The following is a 24,370-nucleotide window of genomic DNA, read 5'->3' on the forward strand; positions in this document are numbered from 1 at the left end:
AAAAAAAGGCGCTGCTCAAGTCTAACTGTTTGATTTATAGTTTAAGATAAACATGTTAGATGAAAAATTCAGGACCATTTATTTGAGTCTATTCACTAAGAAATGGAATGGTCAGTCGAGTTAAAGGTCAACTCAAAGGTTTAGAAGTGACTGAGGTCTCATGCCCCCCGCATTCTAATGCTTACAAAATAACCCACAGATTCACCAAAATACAAGAAGTTTGCTTGTGTCTGTGGCTTAAAATGTTCTTTTCAGTCGCGGGCAAGAGAGCTGAGTGCAGGGTGCTAAACTACCTCTTCCCCCGCCCACTATGCGGTGGGGCAGAAATAATATAATGAACATGGGTATCTTCAATTATACCTCCCTCACCCCTCTCTTGTTCCAGGGAAGTAATAATAATAAGTCAAAAAATAACTTTTACCACTAAGAAATGCAGGTAGTGGAATGAATTCCATTCAAGAACCCTTTAGTGTCCCACTTTATTCTTTTTGCGCCAATAAAAGTTACAATTGAGTCATTTTGTTAATTAAAGAACTATATTGCCTACTGCTAGGTATAATGCTGATTCAATTTATGCTACCTTTTCTGTAATTTTTTTTACATTAGTTCTGGCTATTTTTAAAACTATAGTGTAAAGTATGTTAAACTATTTTTTTCCAACTGCAATTTCATACAAAGCATTGGACTCCAAGTTGGACTCCAGTCCTAGTTACGTAAGAAATTAGGAACTAAATGTATGCTGACTTTAAACCACTTCAAATGTCACCTCTTCTTCAAAATAATGTTCATCAAGACAAAAGGTGGCTTGAATTTAATATCAATGTTGAAATCAATATCAGTTTTCCAACCAGAAAGCAGTCCAACCAGGAAATTGATTGTTCCCTTAAATGTCAGTGAAATTGTTTCTGAAATCCTAAATTAACACAATATAATGTTTCTTCTTGTGCCTATTCAAAATCACATATATTTAAATCGATATGGACATAAATGTGTTCCATATTATTGTACCTAAACATCTCATTTAACTGCAATGTATATTTTTGATACATTTAAGGGATACATTTCATAGAGTTGGGTTGTTAAGGACATTTACGCCATGGCCTTAGTCAAATAATAATTGCAGTCCGGCATCAAACCGTTAAATAAAAGAAATATTTTGGCTATCAATGCTATTTGCGTGATTGTGGCATATTATTATTGCATAAAGATGATACCTTGCTAAGCACGCACCAAGACTCTATACTACTTAACAGCATTGTAGAAGGTCACAGCTATACAAAGTGTAAATATGCAGGATTACCAATAAGCCACTAAAGTTTTGGTTTTTCAGAAAAGTCACCATCATCTGTTTGCATAGGTGGTCACATATGGTGGCACAGAGCACAATGTGTACTGTGTCCACAGTAACCTCACTTGCATGCCAAACAATATTATATCTATATCTATCTATATATCTATTTATCAATATATATATATCTATATCTATATCTATATATATATATATATATATATATATATATATATATATATATACAGGCATAAATACATATACACATAGTGCCATCATATTCTGTAGAGCTGTACAGTGGGTAAGCAGAACATAACTAGTGCACCAAATAACAGTTTGGACTAATAATGTACAATATACCTAAACATGCACATAAGGTATCACTCTTACTAAAAATGTATGTATGGAAGCAGTTTGACCTTCTTCCAAAATATATCTAACTTCTCTTAAAAATCACATCTAAATATATTATATGATTGAGGGATATGAAAACCAGAAGTGTCAGTTTTATGTTTTTTTAAAGGATTACTGGCCTGAAATCACTGCTTTGTCTTTCACGCAGACACATGAATCAAACCATCATAATAATAGGAAACAAATGAGCGATTCTGGGGCAAAGTAGAGGAGTCTCCTCAGCAACCTATGGAATCTTCCTGGTGATTGCTCAACTTTTACGATTTTACACCAGAATTGCCCTTTGTTATAACCCCCCCATTGTGGCTCTTTGACAAAGCAGTCAAAAGGTTACTGGTTTAGCAAATTCCCATGACTGAATGCATTTCTTACACAGGTAATGGGCTATTACTCCATTTTCTCTGAACTGTATCCACTTACCTAACAGGCAAGTACAGGAATAAAAAATAATAAAATATAAACATTCTATAAGTGCATGCTTTCATTTTTAGGTTTACAAAGTTACATAGGAACAGTAGAAAAGGACTGCTTGGCACCTCTAGTATACCCTTCTTGAATAACTTTCTCCTGTTGTTTTTTAGAATAGCTTTATGTTCATCTACTACTCAAAGTCTATTTCAGGGATCTAATACTCTTTCTGTAAAGCAGATTTTTTTACATAACCCTTCAGTTTTACACCCTCTAACCTTAAATCACATCTAGTCCTGACGCTTCTTTTATTTTACAGATAAATTCAATCAAAAGAAAAAAAAAGCTGATTGATAATTCACATGCCATGTGAAAATTTTTTTTTTTTATTAGTTATATTCATATCTATAATATATGAGTTTCTATAATTCCCCCTCAGTCTTCCTGTCAGCAAAGAATTTTGTAATATACTCCAACCTGTCACAATAAAGTATATTAAATTAAAAGCAAAAATTTCACGTTGCTGTTGCCAGTAAAGAACTGACATCTGACATTAAGCAGTGACCACTCATCAAACAAGATCTAAGCTGTGAGACATTGATTGGACCTGTTGTAGTTTAACGACGATTACCAATTTATCTTCTACCCAGATGCATTTTCAGAATTGTTGTACTGAGAAAATGTTTTACCCTAGGTGAGCCATGGTCCAAACTGCTTTGAAATAAAAGTATTTTTTAAGATGAAAAAATAGTAGTGAAATCATTAAATACTTAAAGCATATTTGTTGCTTTCCCCAAAAAGGTGTGAAGGTTATCAGCTCCTCTTTAAGGCTTGGAAGTTCAGATGATTGTTTTTATTACATTTATTTAGAATAATGACACTAGGGTCAATATTTTTTTTTTTTTTGTTATATTTAAAAAGCCAATATAAAATCCTTATAAAATCACTGGAAGAAAAACACAATTTATGTATAGCATAATGAAATTCTCAACCAAATTACAATATTGAGTGAGACATTGGCTAGAATAAAGAAGAGTAGCTATTTCCATCTTAAAATAGGCCATTGATAAAACAAATCAGTTCAGTGAATGAGTTAAACAAAAAAAAAAGATCAGATGTACATGTTATACTTGAGTAAGATACCAATGACCAGTGTGGTGGGAAGAAATCAAAGGATGAGCCAAGAGCCCCAATGGTTCCCCCAAGGGAAACATACATTGTTGCATTACTGTTAAAGCAATCTGTTGCTTTTCTCAAATCCTACAGTTCTATACACCCAATCAACCCATGTAATGATGCTTACCAACTTCAATAAGGCAAATAAGTGTATTAGAAACCCATGAGAGCAACCATTAAAACTGTGTTCTCAGGATCTGCATAATTATCCCCACTATTATTATCCCTCCTATTCCTACTTCGTTGACAGTTGAAGAGAAGGGATACACAAGAGGACATGGAATTAATAGTTTTTAACCACCATCCCAGCTTTCCAAAACTAAAGACTTAAACTAAATATCCACTTAAAATATTCTAACTATTCATATAGATTAAAGTATAGCTGTTGAATATGATTGAACAACCCTAATGCATTTTAGTAGTGTATTTCATAAGACCATCGTTAAATTACTTACAGATAGCCAAACATTCTTCGTCTGACTACATTTTATTCAAAGAAAATGATTAGTCCACTTACATTAAACAGTACATGTGTAAGAAACGTGTTTTTAAGGACTAACTGACGCAAAGCTAATAAAAAGGAGGAAATCTCATACTTGTTGAAGGTAGTAGATTTAAAGACACAACAGATACAAAAAATCTGTGAAGGAAATCATTTTCTGTTGCTCTTTATGAGTCATTTTAATTCTACAACAAATCCACATTTTGGATTAAAACTTTCCCCCCAGATCTTTAACTTGTTTTTTTTTTTAGAGTTGGTATAAAGCATCTGTGTTTTTTAATAGTTGTGCTTGATACACCTTTAAGTTAGTCCACAGCTGCATATTATTTTTAATAGAGCTAATAAAATCATATTTCTGTAAACCACTTAAAATAATACTGTAGAATAATAAGACATTTTAGCCTTTGGCTACGTCATGATCGCAGACTTAATTTCTTCATAATAAACTGTATACATCAAATTATTAGTATATCATAAAAATCTGCACAGCTGCAGGTTTAAGAACGGCGGTTGTTACTGCATTGTCTTGCGGTATGAGTTACGGACATAAATGGTCACATGCCATTATATATACACTAATATTTATATATATATATATATATATATATATACACACACACATACAGAGAGAGAGAGAGAAAAACTATATTTAATATTTTATATCGTGAGAAAGTCATGTCTTATTAATGTTCTAATATTAAATTATCGTAGTATGCTTGAAGAAGAGATCCAATTAGCCTTGATAGCTTATAATTTAATGCAATTCAGTATAGATGTCATACTTACCAAAGTTAATCATTTTCTTTGCACAGTTAACATGATAAAATTCTGTACCTTAATATAAACTAAACAAGCTAACTATACAGTAAACAATTGTATAGAACTGTGCTGTATAGTATTTGAATGTGGGTCTAAATACAATTACGCTCCCTAGCAAACAACATTACTAATTATCTAGTTACTACTAATTATCTACTAACATTACAAGTATCCACTACTTACTAATAAACATGTAAAATATGATTTTGTTCAACGCTTGTGCGTTTCCAAAATACGCTACAATTTTAAGCAGTTGTCTTAGTCGGTTGTGTTATCATTTTCAGCATATTAGTAGAATAATGTTGTCATAGTTTAAAGATTATAGGACTAGAATAAAAAATGTTTCTTATTGTTTTTGGATTTTCTTTATGTACTCTATGTACTCAAGAAGGATTCTGCTCTCACTTGTCTGCATTACTTATTCCATATTACAATATATTAAGTATATTTTGCTCCACAACAGCTGATGGCTCATGAGCAGCATACATAGTAAATAAACCAAGCAAATGTTGCCCTCTATTATTTTTATGTTTTTATGGTATGAAAGGGTTTTTCTGAAGTTATGTTCTGTAATAGGTCTATTAAATCACTTTGAGTATTTATGGGTGAAGGTAAAAGAAATTGCAGCCTTTGAACTCCTATGACAACACTTTTTAAACAAAGTAAGACAGATGATTTTAATTATGCTGGAATTTCCATAAAGGCAGGGAATACCAAAATAAATACTTGTCTTTCTTGATGTTGTTTTTGAATTGCATGCATTCCCTTGTAGGTCAAACAAAAAGTGTTTATGTTATTTCCCTTTTCAAATGTCAATTTGGTATCTCTCTTATTTTAAAAATACCTAATTGCGGTAATACTTCAGTAATGGTTTGATAATGAATTGAAGAACAAGCCGCTATATGGGATGGATGGCAGACTTTAGGATCCAGTGGGCTGTGAAATGTGTAACATTGGAATGAATGTAGAACAGGCCTTTGGAATGTCGATGCTTCTGACGGACTTCTCGATTTACAAAGCCTGGTATTTTCAGACACTGTTAAGGTTTCAGTTATATCGATAATTTACACTCAGTGCCATGTCTAAGTACCGGTACTAGTGGGATTTTAATTTACGACGATGATGATGATGATCAATTGTGCCTTCATCCCACATGTAAGCATATATGAAAATATAAGATTCTAAAGACTGAATTTATAAATATCTATAAATATGTGCCATATTGGCTTTATTATAGGCCGCACCCTTAAAGTTTGGTGCTATTTTAAAGAAAAAATATATTTTTAGAGAAAAAATACACATGAGTGGAATGGTAAAGCGGTATTTTATCTATTGAACAGTAATACATATATTTTATCATTTTTGGTATCTATTATGCAGTTAGTCAGCATAGGTTATATACAAACAAAACACCAATAGTCATTTTAAGGTGTCCCCCCCTTAATTCATAATGCACCTTACTTATAGATATGCCCCTCTGCCCCCCAGATATGACACTCTGCTCCCCAGATATGCTTTATAACTCCAGATATGCCACTCTGCCCTCTGATATGTTTATGCCACCCTGATATGCCGCTTTGCTCCCCTCCCCCTCACATACCAATGCATCCCCAGACTCCATGGTGTCTAGCGGGGGCAGCCGGTGGGCATCAGCGCAATGCACTTACACAACCTCTGCTGCTTCTTGCCACTTCCGCCAGAGCTTCTATGCTGATGCTGTGAAAGAGCACCAGAAGGTCATGTCATGCCGGCGCTCTGTCATAGAAGCCCCAGCAGCATCGTGCAGACGCCCACCTGCTGCCAGACAGGAGGATACAGGTCCCCTGCAGCGGTGCGGGGGATCTGGATCCTAACCCTGCTGCCTACCCGCAGCAGGGGTAAATCATATAAAAAAAAAAAACACCTGCCCGGCTACTGGAACTGCATGTCCTGGGTGTCGGGCGGTACGAATTTAAAGACTTATAGTGGGGGGGGGAGTGCGGCCTATAATCGGGCCAATACGCTATTTCTTTAAACACAGACTGGCAAGTGTTGTATAAAACTGAACAATATCCATGACAAGATGTATTGCGCAATGAAAATATTACTGACAAATGCAAATTTTGTAAATAAATAGTAAAGTAAGTAAATAGAGCTATATATAGGCAAATCATATTTAACACAATTTTACATCTCTGAACTGTATATTTACTTATGTAGCGGTATTAAAAAAAATCCCCTGTATTGTAATTATATTAGAAACTTTTGATAGTACCTTGTTAAAAGCTACTTTCTTTACCAAGTAAGAAACCCAGTCCTAACCACACATGCAGAATAATGCTTTATGGCAAGTAATTCAATTTTCGAAAAAGTGAGATTAATGTAGATAATCAGCAGCTTGTGGTTTTGTAAAGTTTAAGTTGATAGGAAATTGGCAATCAATTACTATGCTATTCTATGCAGAATATATGGCTTTGTAATAAGAGGGGGATAATGACAAACATGCAGCATAAAGCACATAATGATTTTAAAAATAATAACGTTAATCCGTCTAATTCTCAAGTAACAAGCAAAACATTGCATATCTCATTACCCAGAGAAAAGATGTCCTTCCCTCCTGTTATTACCAGCTCCCCTAATGAGTTTGGAATGCCATGCTGTGTTCATGAAATCCATGCTAATTGGGTCCTTTAAACTGAAAGGTGATCAGTGTCTGTCAGTCATGCTTGGATGACACATGTACGTTTTTTTTGCCTCTGCCTTTCCAGATATCCTAATAAGAGACTGGATGATAATTACTGCCGAAACCCGGATGGCAAGTCTAGGCCATGGTGTTACACGCTTGACCCCGAGACCCCCTGGGAGTTCTGTGCAATTAAACCCTGTGGTGAGTTAAAAGAAAATGTATTGTTTAATTTTTTTTATTGTTCTGTACCTTTAATCAAGATGTCAAACTGAAGCATGCAAAGAAAATAATAGTAATACTATTTTAATGTTTTTGTTTCCATTTAGTTAAATTTGTTTAATCTTTCTGTGTATGCAATGTGGTTTTTTGCATACATGTATAAATCTAACTGTGCGCTATTTTCTAATAGGCTTGTGCAACTAAGATCCAAAGTTGTATTTATTACTAAAATACCAGAAAACAATCTTAACATGTACACCCTAGAAGAACAAGGGGAAGGGGTAAGATGTGATAGAGATAGAGAATGTCAAAGGATTAAATAAGGAGATAAACATAAAAAAAAAAAAGTGCCAGAACTAGAAGGTAGAATACTCAGAGGTAATGTGAGAAAACTGTAATTCATAGAAAGGTTAGTGAATACCTGGAATAGGCAGGCAAACACACTTAAGGAATTGAAGAAAATACAGACATATCTAGTTACGAATATGTTTGGACAGATAGGTGTAGATATGTTCTTTAATGTTCTCTGACTCCCTGGAAATTTAATTTTTTTATACTTTTTTCAGCTTCCTGTGTTTTCTACAGTGAGGTTTTACCAAGAATAAAAAAAAAGTACATCTGTCTGTGTAGATACATAACTTTCTTGCCAGTGTTTGCCTCTATACACAATTATTAACTTTTAAATAAGCCAGTACAGCCATGTAGTATATGTAGAATATATTACAGAAGTTATTATATTCTATATATAATCATACATACTTCTCTTTATTGCATGTCACTATAGCTTTGTAAAAATAAGTCTGCCATTATCTTTACTATACTACAATATTTCCTATTTTACGCCATTATTATTCTGGAACTTTGACTCACTCCTGTGTCCATTAGTCACAATTGTAATTGGAGGTCTAAGTTATGTGACCTTTGCAATTAGCTTTGGCCTTAGGTCTTTCCAAAATACAAATGAGTTTTACAGAATCATGTCTGCAGCGAAATGTTAAAGGTTGCAATGAGCAAAAATGACTCACCTGTGGCTTTGCTAATTTACATTGTTTTAGTGAATTAACTCTACATGCCAGTCTAGACATATATACATATGTATGCAGCTTCAAAGTGGACCTACAGTTTTAGAACTGCTTTAAAAAGAAAACAAAAAAAAACCCATTGTTTATCAAGTAATCTACTTTTTTTAATTCTACTTTTATTTAATTGTCCACATGAAATAATAATCAATTCACAATGTAATTTGAGTTTTTATTATTATTCTTTTATAAAAAGTTACATTAAAGGAAAATGTTGGAAATAATCACAAAATAATATGGATTAGTAAACTGCAGAGCAGAGTATGATGTTGTGAGCAGGGTTTTTAGATAACTTTACATTAAACAGTATTTGTGTACGCTGTTGGAAGGCCTGGAGGTTGACAGGGTCACACACTTAACATTACCGCTGCTCGATCAGGTCCTTCAGTGTGCAGCCACCAGCTGGATACATGCAGTCGTAGAGGTAGCATATGGCAATACATACTAAACCAGGGGCCACATAAATATATTTTAATGACTGCTGTTCATCCCCAGTTGGCCCTCATTGTTTGGAGTAAATAATGGTTCTCTGCTGTTTTGTGTGGTATATGTGATCTGCATGGGAATCCTAAACATGATAGTGTAATAATTGTTTTGGATATAATTATATAACTATTTATCTCAAGGTTCTTGCTTAGACACTCTACCTGCACAAGCTTCTGTTTAGACTGATTACTGCAACACTAGACAAAACTTTGTACATCTGTCACCTGAAATAAAATGACCTCAAATGGGCAACCCCTCTCCAACTATAGGCTGCAAATTGGGTACATTAAGAAATCTAATGTATAGTAAAAATTGTGAAACCCTGATTGTAGAAAGAAAATTATTTTACAAAAACCCTTCTATTTAAACCAATGTGGTATTCAACAGGGACTCAGATCTCAGCTGGGGAGAAAGAGTCTCTGAACACGAGTTGTTGGCATGTTTCCCCAGAGCTTAGCAAGAAGCCACAGCTGCCAATGCAATTTGCATTGTATTTGCTGGGGTCCAAGGTCACAAGGCACCCCAGTGAAATAAGCTTGTGAGTTAAGCCCTGAATAATCCATAAATAGAATATTTCTGGTTTGTTAAGCAATGCTGATACCCAGTATAACAAAGAACAGCACTGGAATTAAGCATTAATGTAAGGACTGGTGATTAACTATAAAGAACGGGTTATATGTTAAATCCTTAGAGAATAGGCTATCAACTATGCTTCAATAAAAGTCTTAACCAGTTCACATTCATCCATACAGAGTGCAGGGTTCAGGTTAGGAAACCTGGGCTGGTGAACTTAAAACAGACCATTAACAGTACATTTATTTGTACAGCACCTGTGGATTTTTTAGGCCTTTCACAGACGGGAGGATGAAGATTACAAATAACATTAACGTTATTATATTCATTTTGAATCAGTTCTTGGTCAGGATAGCTGTGACGGTTCCTAGAGTCACCCTACCCCCTGGTCGGTCTGTCACAATAGCTACCTTTCCATGCATGTTCCCTTGCTGGGAAGCAGTATCACTTACCTACCACCAAACACACATAGGGTCCAGGGTTCAGTGCAGTGTGGATTTGGCAGGTGACTTGGAAGTAGAAGAATATAGAAGATATATATAGAAGATATAGAAACAAGAGGCTTGTGAGCATGCTTGTCCTGCATCAATGAGGATCTTGGCTATCTGAGGTACGGCTAACTTAGGTGGCACTAGAGCAAGTAGCTAAATACAGGTAAATTCACTGTGTCCACCATGTGGATGATTCTATAACAGTAGCTACACCCGTGTGAGGTCTTTCAGGAACTTAGCAAGTTCAAATAAACTTGATAAGCTGCTTAATGTATTTACCACTCTTTAATTTTAAAAGAAACCATCACAGTGTTAAAAACATTACATCTCTGTGCTTCTGTCTGTGTCTTTATTTTAACATAGCTTCATAACCATGCTTACTTTGCATGTCATACTTTTAAAACATGAATCACTACTATTCCTAGATCATATTGATTAAATTACTATATGTATCTTAATTAATGCAATGTGTTTTCTTATAGCATATAGCATTGTGAACAATACAGACCTTACTATAGACTGTATAAAAGGTCAAGGTGAAGGATACCGTGGTACCGTAAGAACAACATACAATGGAATTCTTTGTCAGAGGTGGGATTCCCAATTTCCACACGAGCACAACTTTACCCCAGAGAACTACAAATGCAAGTAAGTGAGCACTATGTATAATGAATTTAGATCATTGTGAATTGTTTGTAACAAATAAATACTCAAGACTCTGCTACTGAGATTTTACTTCACCCAGTTAGTGACTGACTTGCTTGTCTGGCCAGAGACACTAGTTTTAAGAATATGTTTGTCCTGTTAGCAGTTTGTAATATATCATTAAGACGTATTATGATGCTACATTTGCATATTAAGGAAGGTATCATCGACTCTCCTTCCTATGCGAAGAACAGGTCTAGGATGTATGGACAGATATTGTAGTAAAGTGGTAAGGGTTATCAGGCACTGCAAGCTATTTTAAGTACAGCACTTTCCATCTGTGCTTATAACTACTGTACATTATGCTTTTGAGTTTGCAGTGATGGTTTTGCCAAGAAACCTGGTATTCAGTTGTCACTTCAAGAGTCTTCATGGAAAACAGAAGTGATTTGTTGGTACTGATACCTTTGCCATTCCAATGACCATGAGCTTCCACTATTGGTTGACAGTAGGAAAATACAGATCTAGGCTGACCAGCTTAGCGGTCCATTTTCCAATGATCCAGTTGGAGAAATCAGTGTTCTAACTTGCAAACTGCACACTTACATTATAGAAGACTGTCCAGTGCAGCCTGATTGGTATATCTACCTAGCACTGTGTGTATCATGCCCCAGGTCAGACCTAGGGCAGACCTCAACAGAAATATACCACCAATGCCAGTTGTGTATTACTGAACATACGTTTTGGTCAGTCTTTTATTAAGACTTGTGATTATTAAAGGACTGTCTGAACCTATGTTAGAAGGGCCTAATATAAAAATATTTCATGGATTTTTTTAATAGTGTTATTGTCTGTTAAATATTGTCACTTTCCCCTACTGTAACAGTGCTAGTGAATCTAGCATATATAAATGAATGTAATGTAAAGTAATTATCCTTATAGTGATCCTTATTGTTTTTCAAAGGTTAGGATGGGAAAACTGCATCTCTACTTCACGATGTTGGTGGACAACCAGCATTTGTATAATTTTCTTGATGTGCAAACTGTTTTTATATACTACGATGATTAGTCCATATTTAATGCCTTTACAATTATTGATATAACCACGTGATAAGGCATAAAAACAGAAACCAAAAAACTGCAAACAGAATATTCAGTTTGCGGTAAAAACAAATAAACCAAAAAAAAAACACACTTAGGATTAGACAATTTAAGCTGGACTGTTTTATAGGAGGTACATTGGTAGAGTGTACCATTCAATAGCAAAAACTAAAAAATGTTTTATAGCAGATGTTTCTACTTTATGTTCACCTCAAAAAAGAAATACTCATAGCTCTTTTCAAAAGTGCCAAAAATCCTGTTTTTTTCATACATTTGTGGAAATTCCTATCTTTTGAACATCACCAGACAGTAAAGACACACAGACAGGTCAGAGCTGCAATAGCTCATTTCTAAGCCAAACTGCATTGTCTACTCTATAGAAAATATTCTTGTGTTGCTATGAGCAAGTCTGAGGTAATTCATTTCAGAAGTTACTTTTAAAATTACAATTTTAGAATGCATGAGAGCTTAATGTTATCAGTGTCCATCACTCCCTTCTTTCTACACAAATATTTAACAGAAACATTGAGTTTTACAGCAGATGGCCCATCTAGTCTGTTCATTTTTTCTGGTGTAGAGATCAGACCTTAAATTAGTCCTAGTTGTAGGCCTTGGATTCACAATATCTTTATACCTATCCCATGCATGTTTACATTTCTTCACTGCATTAACCTCTCTTGTGCTGGGAAGCTATTCTATTTACCAACCATCCTTTTATTAAAGAAAAATGTTCTTAAATCGAAACCTCTGATTCTGTACTTTGTTAAATCCCTTAAAGTATTTAAAAGCTTTAAGGGATTTAAGTGTTTCTATCTCCTCTCGCTCTTCCTGCCTCCAAGCTATACATATTATGATCTTTTAGTCTTTCCTGGTAATTTTTCCTTCAAACCTCACCATTTTAGTAGCCCTGCTCTGAACTCAAGCATGTCAATATATTTAATAGAGACAGTGAACAATATCAGTAATTCTGATCCATCCATGTTTAGGGTACCATACATTTTAAGGTTCTAAAATATGTCTGTGAATATAATTTTTAGAGATCAAAGAACAAAAAGGCCTAAACTAGTGGTGAACACAGCAGGAACCTCTGCCTAAAAGAACAGAAACTACAGACAAAAAATTGAATAATGGCGATAGCATATTTGGTCACACTACACTCTGGATCTACACGCATTTATGAATGAGTTTACGTTTATCTGCTCTGCATTTTCTTATTATGACAACATAAATAAAACAAATGTCGCCATAAGCTCACACAAATAAAGTTTTAGGTGGAGTAATGTAAATAATGCAAATATTTGTGACAAGTATTATGCTCTGTGAAGTATAACAAACTGTTTGTATCCAGTTTGTTACAGACACCCCTGCTCTATTGCTACTTTTTTTATTTTTTATTTTTTTGCTCAGAGCCCCTAAAACTTATTGTTGTCCCTCGTTCCCATCTTACACACTTCTGCATGAAATTGTTGGAGCATCTGCGATGTTAAAATATGGGTTACCATATCAAAGCAAACTTTCACTTGGAGAAAATAATTGTTACAACTTATTTGCAGTGTAGCGGCAAAGGCAGATACAATCTCGAAAAATGGCTTTTGTAGCGATTCTGCTTCGACAAATCCGTGAATAGTATGATATAATAGACCCCACAGTTTGTAAACATGTAATGTAATGCTGCATAAACACCAAATGAGCCTAATCAGTGGTCAGTGATTTCATGAAAAACATTGAAACATGGTCCACGTTTACTGCAATTATTTTCAAGTCATCTGTAATGCAAGTTGATATTTGCATGTGCAACTACCATAAGTAAAGGAATGTGTATATACACAATATATATTCAATTGGATGTGTACTGCTTGAGCAAGACGCAAATCATTTTCAACCTATATAACACAGCCATAATTCCTTGATTTGAGATGAACTCAATCAGCCAGTCCAGCTCAAAACTCCTTTTACCAGAAATCTTCCCTTTGTACAATGGTAGGGACAAAGACCACTGTATATAATTTCTACCTATTTTTTCTTCTTAATTTGCTCTACCCATCCTCCCTTTCCATTATGCACTGACTTATTAGCAAATCTAATACAGAATTGTTAGGATATCTTAATACCCTTCAGTAGTGACATAAACCATTCCCATTACATAATAGTGGCATGCAAATAAAAATAAAATATGAGAAAATATAAATACCAACTGGATAAAAGCCCAGATAGACAAGCTGTCTGATTATGTTTACACAGAATGAAAATAGTGTTTTTGGCGTACTTTGACCCAGACACACTTTACAGATCTATATATAGTAAAGTAAATTAATAGACCATCAGTTGAATATTATAACTTTTTGGAAGCAAGAGAGCCAGTAGTAAAGGTTCTAAAAGCATCATGACATATTATACTTTGTTATGGCAATATTTTATGTCTGTAACTCATCTACATACCAGGGAACTTACACCTGACACTTTCCATGTTCTGTGGTAGTGATCTCATGAACTGATGGAGCTAGTCACCTGTAAGACCAGGTTTAGCCCTGACAGTGTTTATTTGGAAAAGTCTGCAAAGAGTAGGCAAAGAATGAATGACACCTCTTACCTGCTCAGAGAGAGAGAGAGAAGAAACTCACCTGGAGACTCTAGGTCATGCTGATCTGTACAAGAACTTGCCAGTGGGTATCTCTTCATCCACCCACTGTTTTTCCGATAGCCCTGTTTTTGGAAGTCAGGAGAGCACATAACTAACTTTTTGGAACCCACAGCAAAGTAAGAAAATAGATTGTCTTTAGTCATAGGCATAAAATTATCTCAAGCTTGGCTAACATTTATTGTTATAGATTAAAATGAATATATGAATACACTTTTAATGGACACGTGGATAATATGTTAGGGCATGGGATTTTAAGAAAACACATCATACAAAAACTTAGCATACATAAAGAGTATGTGACAGTGGAAGGCAATAGCACCGTGTAAATTGTACTACAATGAGCATGTTATAGAAGGGATAACGATATTAAATGCATGCATTCGATTGATGATGTGTATGTATGTAAATAACTAGGTTCTACCTTGGGTTCTAAATACAATTATGCATTTTAAATTATTTACAGAGATTTGAATGAAAACTATTGTCGGAATCCTGATGGTTCAGAGTCACCGTGGTGTTTTACTACAGATCCAAATGTTCGAATTGGACACTGCTCGCATATACCTAAATGTGAAGTTTCTAATCAGCAAGGTACATTTTATCTAACTTCATGCTGTGTATGTCAGAGAGGGTCATGGAGATATTACAAATTATATTTACATTATTATTGGTGTAATAGTACATTATCAATATTGTATGACTACTTTTGGAGTTTTATTTTAAATTGTTTTTCTCTTTGGCCCAAATAGTTTATTGTCCAAAGAGCCTTTGATCCATGTGTGTATTTTTTCAGCTTTTGAATCTTTATCTTTTGGTTTAATAGCAAAGCTTTTATTTTATACAATGTTTGCGCCTTTGCAGCAGCTGCTGTTCAGATACTCTACCATCTCCTTTGGGATGGGTTGTTTGCCTATCCTGCTTTGTTTAGCTTAAATAAACATTTTCTTTTCTGGTTATTTTTACCCAGAATGTTATTATGGGAATGGTGTTACCTACAAGGGTACTTTATCTAGAACAAGATTCAGGGTGCCTTGCTCCATGTGGGATAAGAATATGGCGGATTTAAGAAGGTAACGTAGCATGTATTAAATGGAAAATTAAGTATGCAATGTAGATAATAATTAGTGTTTTATTACTTTTCTTGAATGTATGAAGAATAATATTTTTTATAATGGGCATGTGGTCCATCTATATTCATAATTTAAATAGCAAGCCAAAATTAGATATCCTTAGTTTAATGAATAGGTGTATGTGGTTTTTTTTTCCATTTAATAAGTCTAAATATTTCTGTAAGTAGCCTATGTCTGTAGAAATATCCACCTATTACATCAGTCTAAACATAAACAAATAAGATAATAATGAACATAAAAAGAGTTTTAATTACAAAGTATTTTTTTAAATTTACATGTGCATTTGAAATGTTCATACATAGTTTGCATGTTAAAAGATCACAAAGAAACTAGAGAAAAACTTCTTTGTCCGTGTGCAATATTGAACTTGATCCAATTTATATGGGTACAGTGGCATGAAAAAGTAAATTAACTCTTTGACATTATGCTGTATGATACCTTCATAAACTAGGCAATTCATCGTCCCCTTAAGTATGGCAATCTGTCCAGACCCTGAGGCAGCAATGCAGCCCTAATTCATGATGCTCTCTCCATCTTTAGCATGATGTTTTGATGTGGGTATGTGGTGCCCTATTTACGCCAAACCTAGTGCTGCGTGTTCTTTCCACAAATTCAGCCTTAGTTTTATCAGTCCAGGAGCATTGTGGAGTGTCACGGTGCTTTTGGCAAACTTCATGGAAACAGCACTGTTAAATTGGAGAGGAGCGGCTTCCTTCACGGCTTCCTGCTATGGACTTCTTGTCTGTTCAATGATTTGCATATGGTAGACTCATGAACAGAGATGTTAACCAGTTCCAATGATTCCTTCAAGCCTTTAGCTGTTATTCTTGAGTAGTAGTACTACATTTTCTCCATTAATAAGCAATTTCACTGATGGGCTGAATGTAAATTATTTAAGATTACTTTGTTGATTTGCATAAAGCAAGAAAGGGTTACAGTTTTTGATTTTTTTTTTTACAAAGCATGGTTCACATCAACAGGTTTTCTACCTCCTAACTCCAATTAGCCTTTGTTGAAGCAAGAAGCGTAGGACTCTATGAATATTTTAATTATGTATTCAATATGGACAATAATGGACAAATATATTGTGTTTGTTCATTATTGTAACTTAGGTGAAGATGATATCTTTTAAGACAAATTCATCCAAAAATGCTGGTAATTCCAAAGGTGAAAAAGTTCACTTTTTCTTGTTACTATACATAGACATATCTCTATTTTTGTGTACCTTAGGCATACATTTAAGGAACCTGATGTATCTATACTTGAAAAAAACTACTGCCGGAACCCTGACAATGATGTCCATGGACCATGGTGCTATACAGATAATCCTTTAATACCCTGGGACTATTGTTCTATATCCAGATGTAAGTACATTTTATTGTTATAAAATAGTAGTCAGTGAACCAGTCACCCTAATTTTCCTGAAATATATTCATAGTTAAACCATTTATCACTGCTTCAAATTATTTTCTAACATACCAAATGCATGTTAACTACATGTTAAATCCTTGTACTTGAATCTCTTAGAAGCATATCTCTTTGAAGATATAGATCTTATTAACTAAAGATTCCGCTAAAATAAAATTTTCATTAAATTAGATTACTAAGGAACATTCAGGAATTGTATCATGAATTCCATAAATTTGCTAAACCAAAAATAAATCTAGGGTTGGTTTTCCAAGGCATATCACATAATCAAAAATGCATCCATCAGGGACGACATATCTAGAACACGTTGATACGGTACGTAAAGTTCAAGGACAAATTCTCTGTCTGACAGTATAGGCACTTGAGCACAAACTATTTTTGACTAAGAAAGGAAGGATGTGTGATTGCAAGTAGATTTAAATGAGACAGACGTACATATCAAGTCAGATTATTGACAAAATAAACCTATAGCCCTAATATATACTTTTTATTAATATGGCATAGTAATTATTTGCTCATAGGGTAAATTTAAGGGATGATCTTCCAACTTTATTTGGCAAATTATTCAACTTAAAGTTGGCATTAAGTCATATGGAGCCTGATTAAAATTTTACAAAGGGAAGACAGAAGGGCCCTTTGTATTTTTAGTCACAGAATTTCAAGACAGAACAAAATTAACGGAAGCTAAATGCAAATGTTAGAATAATTGTAGCGCTAATTTAAATAATCTGAATGTTTTATTATTTTAAATATATTTTTCTAATCATGATTATTGATGTATTTGTATTTATTCAGGTGAAGGGGATGCAAGTCCTTTGATGGCAAACCTGGATAGTAAGTGTTGCTCACAGCATATTTTAAGATGTTTGATCACATAATGGGACAACACTTTATGCAATTATGGGCACTGGGTTTCTAAAGCTAATAAAGTGCATTCTAAAACACTAATGTCTTGGTGTAAATTTGTTTAGGCCCAGGCACCTGTGCATCAACTAAACAAGTAAGAGTCGTGAATGGATCTCCAGCACAAACAAGAAATGGTTGGATGGTCAGTCTAAGATACAGGTAATTGAATTCATCTTTACACCTGACCACATTGCACAGTGCTGTGGAAGATGATGACACGTTATAAATCAATAAATCATAAAATAATATTCACTAATTTCCTTTAAAAATGTCTGCTGTATCTAAAACTAACAGGGATTAATTTTCTTGCTTCACTACACTCTTTCACTAGACATTGAAATTGTTATCTGAAAATCCAAACACTTTTGCAAGCCAGAACATTGTAATTCTCCAAATTAAGAACACTTTTCAAGGAAATTAAATAAGCAAGCAACATAAGCAGCAGCCACGGCCACGCACATTCTCTGGCTTAATGGTGCAGGATTGGGGAAATTCCATTGAATTTTAATTTGCCCTGAGCATGGCATAAATGTGCTGCAGTTTAAGAATCATGATTATCACCAAAATGTTATGCTTTAGAGTACAAAAAAAACCAACAACATTTTATTATAAAGAAACATTTTCCCATCTAAATTAATTTTTTTAATGTTTTGAAGTAACCAAAGTATGTGGATAGATGCCTGGTATCCATCACAGACACACATTATACATTATTTCCCACTGTTTTTCTCAACCACACCATCTCAATTAAAATGTAACTCCTGATGTGGGGGGGGGGCTAAATATGTAAACTTTCCATTGTAATATAGGAAACAATGTGGTCATAACTGTAATTGGGGGTAAGTAAAGTCACCTAAAACATCTTAAATTGGTTAACATATTAGAACAAAATTATTGGCAAGAAATAATCACAATGATTGTGATTTGAAATATTTCATGAAGCAATTTTGAGCTGCCCAGATCTGCATCATCACTGGTGGTCTAATGGATAGAATGTGCATTTATACCTCCGCAAAGACCTTTCTCACCACTCCCTCACACTTCTTTGTGTGGCCTGAGAGCGAGCTCTGGGATATGATATCATATCCAGGGACTAAGCATCATCTAGTGGTGCACATCAACATGAAGGCGCAGTGAGAGAGGTCCCTTTAAGCAGAGCCAAAGATCTACCACACCCTTGAGCAATGCAACATAATGGGTCATTTCAGGATCCTTTGTTTTTACACCAACAGTCCAGAGCTTGAACCCTATTCCGAAAGGCCTTGGACAGTGGCTTTTGGTGCCTAATGGGTTCTTAGATTCTAGGTACAACACAGAATATTTATGACGTTCTAGTAAAGGGTTAACATTTTGGAAAAGTATGCTAACTTTACTGCCAATGGCGGTATGTGTAAAACAGTATGTCAGCCCCGTTTCTCATGCTCCCGATTATGCATGCTGCACCCACTGAGTGCTCAGAATGCATTAAGTAAACACACACCATTGGCTGTAATAATTTTGGCTTAAATCTCTATGTAGTGGCTGCGTTTGTATGATGTTGGCAATTGATCTTACTGACTAATACATAGTTTGCTTTGAGCTATTAAAGATTAGAACTGGGCATAAGTGATTCAGATTTGCTTAGTTTAACCAGATGTTTGATCCTCAGTTGAAACAGACCTACAGGAAACAAAAAAAAAAGAAAAGACATAAGAAAAAACAAACAAGCATTTATATTATCCTGCTGTCTTTCCTTAGCAATAAAGATCAGCCGTAAATTAGTCTGGGATTTGTCCAACCCTACTCTCTGATGTTTTGAACATCTGTGTGATTTGGATTAACTGTGTAAAGCTAACCCTTTTAATTGCTGCCCTTTTTGACTGAAGTACTGTGACAAATCTTAAGTTAGCCAGAGGTGAAATGAAATAAAATGCCTTTATACTCTCCCATAACATTTACATTTTTTGGAAGTCACCCAGAACATATCACTCTATTGATAACCTTTCAAATACTCCCATATTTCTAAATGTCAAATAGAAAACCTAATAATAAACAGATTTACATTTTCTACATAATGTGAATAAATGTATGACCTATTTATTTTCATATTATTTTTCAGAAATGAACATAAGTGTGGAGGATCTCTTATAACAGAGAATTGGGTTTTAACAGCAAAGCAGTGTTTCCTCTCTGGGTAAATATTAACTCATTGAAATTCTATTTTATATTCTATTTAAATTATAGGGAATATAAAAAAATCTGTATTTTATTATAAATAAAAATATATTTGTTACCAAAAAAGCAGCTATTGGTATGAAAAAATAAATTACAAAAATAAATAATTTTTTGTAATGTAAGTACTAAGCAACATTAAAAGTTACTTTTTAATTCCATTGGTATTAAATGCCATGTTGCAGTCCCATTCTTTATGGGGGGAAATGATCATCCACAAAATATCTCTTGGCTCCTGTTGTTGCTTCTTGTTCACACATGAACTTGAAATTTATGGAAATACTGGATATTTAAATAGGGATCACTAAGGTCTGTTTTATATCATACAACTAATTTTAATGTAACACAAAGACAATGTGAGTAAACACAAAATGAAGCTTTTCAATGATCATTTCATTTCTTGCAGGTAAAAAGTAATTGCCCCCTAAACCTTATAACTGGTTGTCCTACCTGTGGTAACATCTGCAATCAAATGTTTGCAGTAACTAGCAATGAGTCTTTTATATTGCTGTGGAGGAATTTGTACCCTCTTCTTGGAAGAATTGTTTTAATTCAGCCACATTGGAGGGTTTCTGAGCATGAACTGTTTTGTTTTTTTTAAGGTCATGTCACAGCATCTCAATCAGATTCAGAGTCAGGACTTTGACTAAGTCATTCCAAAAACTTTATTTATTTTTGAGGCATTCGAAGGTGGGCTTGCTTGTGTGCTTCGGTTCATTGCCCTGCTGCTCTTAAGCTTTAGGTCACAAACTGATGGCTGAATATTCTCCTTCAGCATCGTCGGGTAGTGAGCAGAATTCATGGTTCCATCAATTATGGTTCTGAAACAGCCAACGCAGCCCTAGACCATCAGATTACCATCACAACTTTGTTGACTGTTGGTATGATGGTCGTATTGTGGAAAGCTGTGTTAACTTTACTCCAGATTTAACGGGAGCCATGTTTTCCAAAAAGTTCCACTAATCAGTCCACAGAATATTATTCCAAATGGTCATCAAGATGTTTTTTGGCAATTGTAAGAAGAGTCTTGGTGTTCTATTTGGTCAGCATTGGTTTTCACCTTGCAGCTTTCCCATAAATGCCATTTTCTCTTTCTTATTGTGGAATTGTGCATACATCGCTTACCTGAGGCAAGTGAGGCCTGCTGTTTTTTATATGTTAGTCTGGGTTCTTTTGTGACCTCCTGGATGAGTTGTCAATGTGCTGATAGATATCAATGACTTTGTTCCTAAATTTCTTGATTTTCATTTTTTAGCCTAATCCACTTTGCAAGATTCAACTGCACTGGTAGTATGCCTAGTGAAATTGAACTCTATTATCAGTTAAATTGGGTTAATTAGTTCTTCATTATAAAAATGAAATAATCATTTAAAAACTTCATTTTATGTTTACTCTTGTAATCTTTGTCTCATAATATTAAAATTAGTTTGATGATTTAAAACATTTAAGTGTGTCAAATCTGGAAAAAAAAGGAAAAAAAAAAATCGGGAAGAGAGCAAATAATTTTTCACAGCGCCGTATGCCTACGTGACTATAACAAGGGGCTGAACATCATAGAGGTTGAAAGTATTATTTGCCCATCCTTATATGAGCACATGTATTTCTATATTTGTTTATTTACTCTATCCATAACATACCCTGAGTGTTCATCAATCTGTATGAAAATGTTGCTTTTTTAAAATTCTTAACCTGTTTGAAGTTTAACCGTGTTTGCTCAGCATGATCTTTTGCTTAATAAATAGGCTTTTCTTTTTCTTTTTGAACATTTATCAGAGTGGCTTAGAGCCATAAGCACTGCATGTCATCTCCTACAGCACACTTATTTCAAGTATGGACCACAAAGCTGATGGGAGTTTTAATATAGATTCACTGTAAACAACCAACATATTCTCTAATATATACCTTCAGAGGCAGCTGTTGTACCAGCAATAAAATCAGATCTGCAGCTGTAGTGGAACAATTTTTCCCGTGATTTTCATCCCCCACAAGTCTGGATATCCTTAACTAGGCATCCAACTCATTGAAATACCGTATTTGCTCGATAATAAGACGTTTTTTTTTCAGAGCAAATGCTCTGAAAAATACCCCTCGTTTTATAATCTCAAATAGAGGTCTTACTATGAGACTAAGATCCAGATGCCCCGCAGCGCTGCAGGGGACCTGGATCCTCCTGTCTGGTAACCTCCGCTGCTGGTGCTTCTGACTCCCTGGTGTGTAGTCGGGGCAGCGGGTAGACGTCTACACGATTTGCGTAGGCAACTTCCGTTGCAGCCGGAAGGAGGTGCCGTTAGCAGCAGGGGTTGTCTGCATCCATTGTGGAGACCTTCCCCGGCTGTCAGAGAGGGTATAAGGCATTTCTGGAGGCAGAGTGGCACATAAGGGGTCAAAAGGCATATTATGGGGCACAGTGGCATATAGAGGATTTAAAGGCATGTCATGGGGCACAGTGGCATATAGAGGGTTAAAAGGCATATCATGGGGCACAGTGGCATATAGAGGGTTAAAAGGCATATCATGGGGCACAGTGGCATATAGGGGGTATAAGGCATTTCTGGGGCAGAGTGGCAAGCCTGGGGGCAGATGTGCATAACTGGGGGACAGGTTGTAAAATAAAAGGAAATAAAAACAAAAAAAATATTTTTCTCAATCACAGCTTTTATTAAAAAAATTGTTTACATAGCTTACGTGAATTAACATTTACTAGTAAAACTTTTTTCCTATAGGGTCTTATATTCAGGCTTTTTCTTTTTTTCCTAAATTAATATTCAGATTTTGGGGGGTCGTCTTATAAGAAGTGACAAATGACTCGATGTCACAAGTTGTTATAACAATATCTTAATAAATTATCTAGTCTAAAAATTGCAAACAAAGTAAACAGCATTAAGAATAAATCTTCTTAATTTCCAGTGCAATTATCTGTAGAATGCAATTTTCTTTCTCTAAGGGCACATAGAATGTTTGTTTTGTTTGGTTCTTTATTTAAAACATTCCCAATGAACTGTGATATGATGCAATACAATTCCAGTAATGATGTTTATTAAAAGGATACACAGAACAAAACGATTGTTATTTTCAAATATGTGGACAGTTTTGAGTAGTAAATTTGATTTGACATAGTAAAACCCAGTACTATAGAATATTCTCCTACACTAGTATTTTAATTAAATTGTTTTACTTGATATAAATATTTTGAATATTTTTAGTATTTGTGTAATTTGTAATTAATAAAAAAATAGTATTAGAAACAATTGAGTGAATATATATAAAATCACAAAAGATGCATCTGTAGGTATCTAAGCTCAAAATAAAATGTCATTGAAATTTAAAAGGGTATTTTTCTCCCCCCCTCCTTTTTTTTCCTAAATAGAGGCTATGCACATACAAAATTCAAGTGATTTTGTTATATTGGTTTGTTTCCCTATCTATATCTCTGTACTGGCATACTGACATTACTTATATCTTTACAGGGATATTGACATCAAGGATTATGAAGTATGGCTCGGGACCCGCAATATTTATAGCACAACAGAAAAACATAAACAAGTTAGGAACATTTCACAGGTGGTTCACGGGCCAAAAGGATCACATTTAGTTCTTCTAAAACTTTCCAGGTGAGTTTGAGTGATTCTTTTTTATCTTAATGACTTCATGTTCCTCTATGATTGTCCTGAGTATTATGTGTACTCTGCCTGAGAGTACCCGATTGGTGTATTCTGAGCAAATTATAATTTCAGATTAGTAATAAAATCTGTGTCAGAGGGAAGTCCATCAGGTTCTATCCCTTACCAAAAGTATTCCGGGACATAAGTTCAGAGACAAGATACTTGAGCTGTGGACATTTTCCTCTGCCGAAGGGAGGTCATATGATAATGTGTGAAAAATCAGAGACCTTAAATAGTTTGGTCTATGGAGACCGATGTTAGGGAACTGTGTATTGTCAGAAATATAGCAAAATGGGTTTGTTTTAGTGAGAATACACTGGCTTCATATACAGTACTTCAGTTATATGGAGAATAGCTGATAGTGTTCTTTGCCAAAAAATATAGCCCCCAGGGTAAAAGACTTCTCCTACATGTTATTATGTTCTTGGTACTTGGGTTCAAACCTTTGTGTTTATAGGGAGTAAGAAGTGTATAGCTTTGTAAGGCTTTTAAAAGGTCAACATTGTTATAAAATGTTATACATCTA

At 34.7% G+C, this 24,370-nt stretch overlaps 1 protein-coding gene across 1 annotated transcript in view; it reads left to right on the top strand.

The window, feature by feature from the left end:
- Positions 1-24,370, top strand: part of LOC149298837 (hepatocyte growth factor-like) — a 43,191-nt gene that overhangs the window by 13,344 nt on the left and 5,477 nt on the right. The window contains exons 7-15 of the mRNA XM_089487202.1: positions 7,355-7,473; positions 10,603-10,768; positions 14,971-15,098; positions 15,475-15,577; positions 16,868-17,001; positions 17,861-17,899; positions 18,037-18,130; positions 20,070-20,144; positions 23,650-23,793. Coding sequence (XP_089343328.1) covers positions 7,355-7,473; positions 10,603-10,768; positions 14,971-15,098; positions 15,475-15,577; positions 16,868-17,001; positions 17,861-17,899; positions 18,037-18,130; positions 20,070-20,144; positions 23,650-23,793 — 1,002 coding nt within the window. The remainder of the gene's footprint in view (positions 1-7,354; positions 7,474-10,602; positions 10,769-14,970; positions 15,099-15,474; positions 15,578-16,867; positions 17,002-17,860; positions 17,900-18,036; positions 18,131-20,069; positions 20,145-23,649; positions 23,794-24,370) is intronic.

This window comes from Sceloporus occidentalis, unplaced genomic scaffold (genome assembly GCF_023333645.1).
Source record: "Sceloporus occidentalis isolate IW3139 unplaced genomic scaffold, rSceOcc1.0.p SCAF_31, whole genome shotgun sequence".
Taxonomy (NCBI): Eukaryota; Metazoa; Chordata; class Lepidosauria; order Squamata; family Phrynosomatidae; genus Sceloporus; species Sceloporus occidentalis.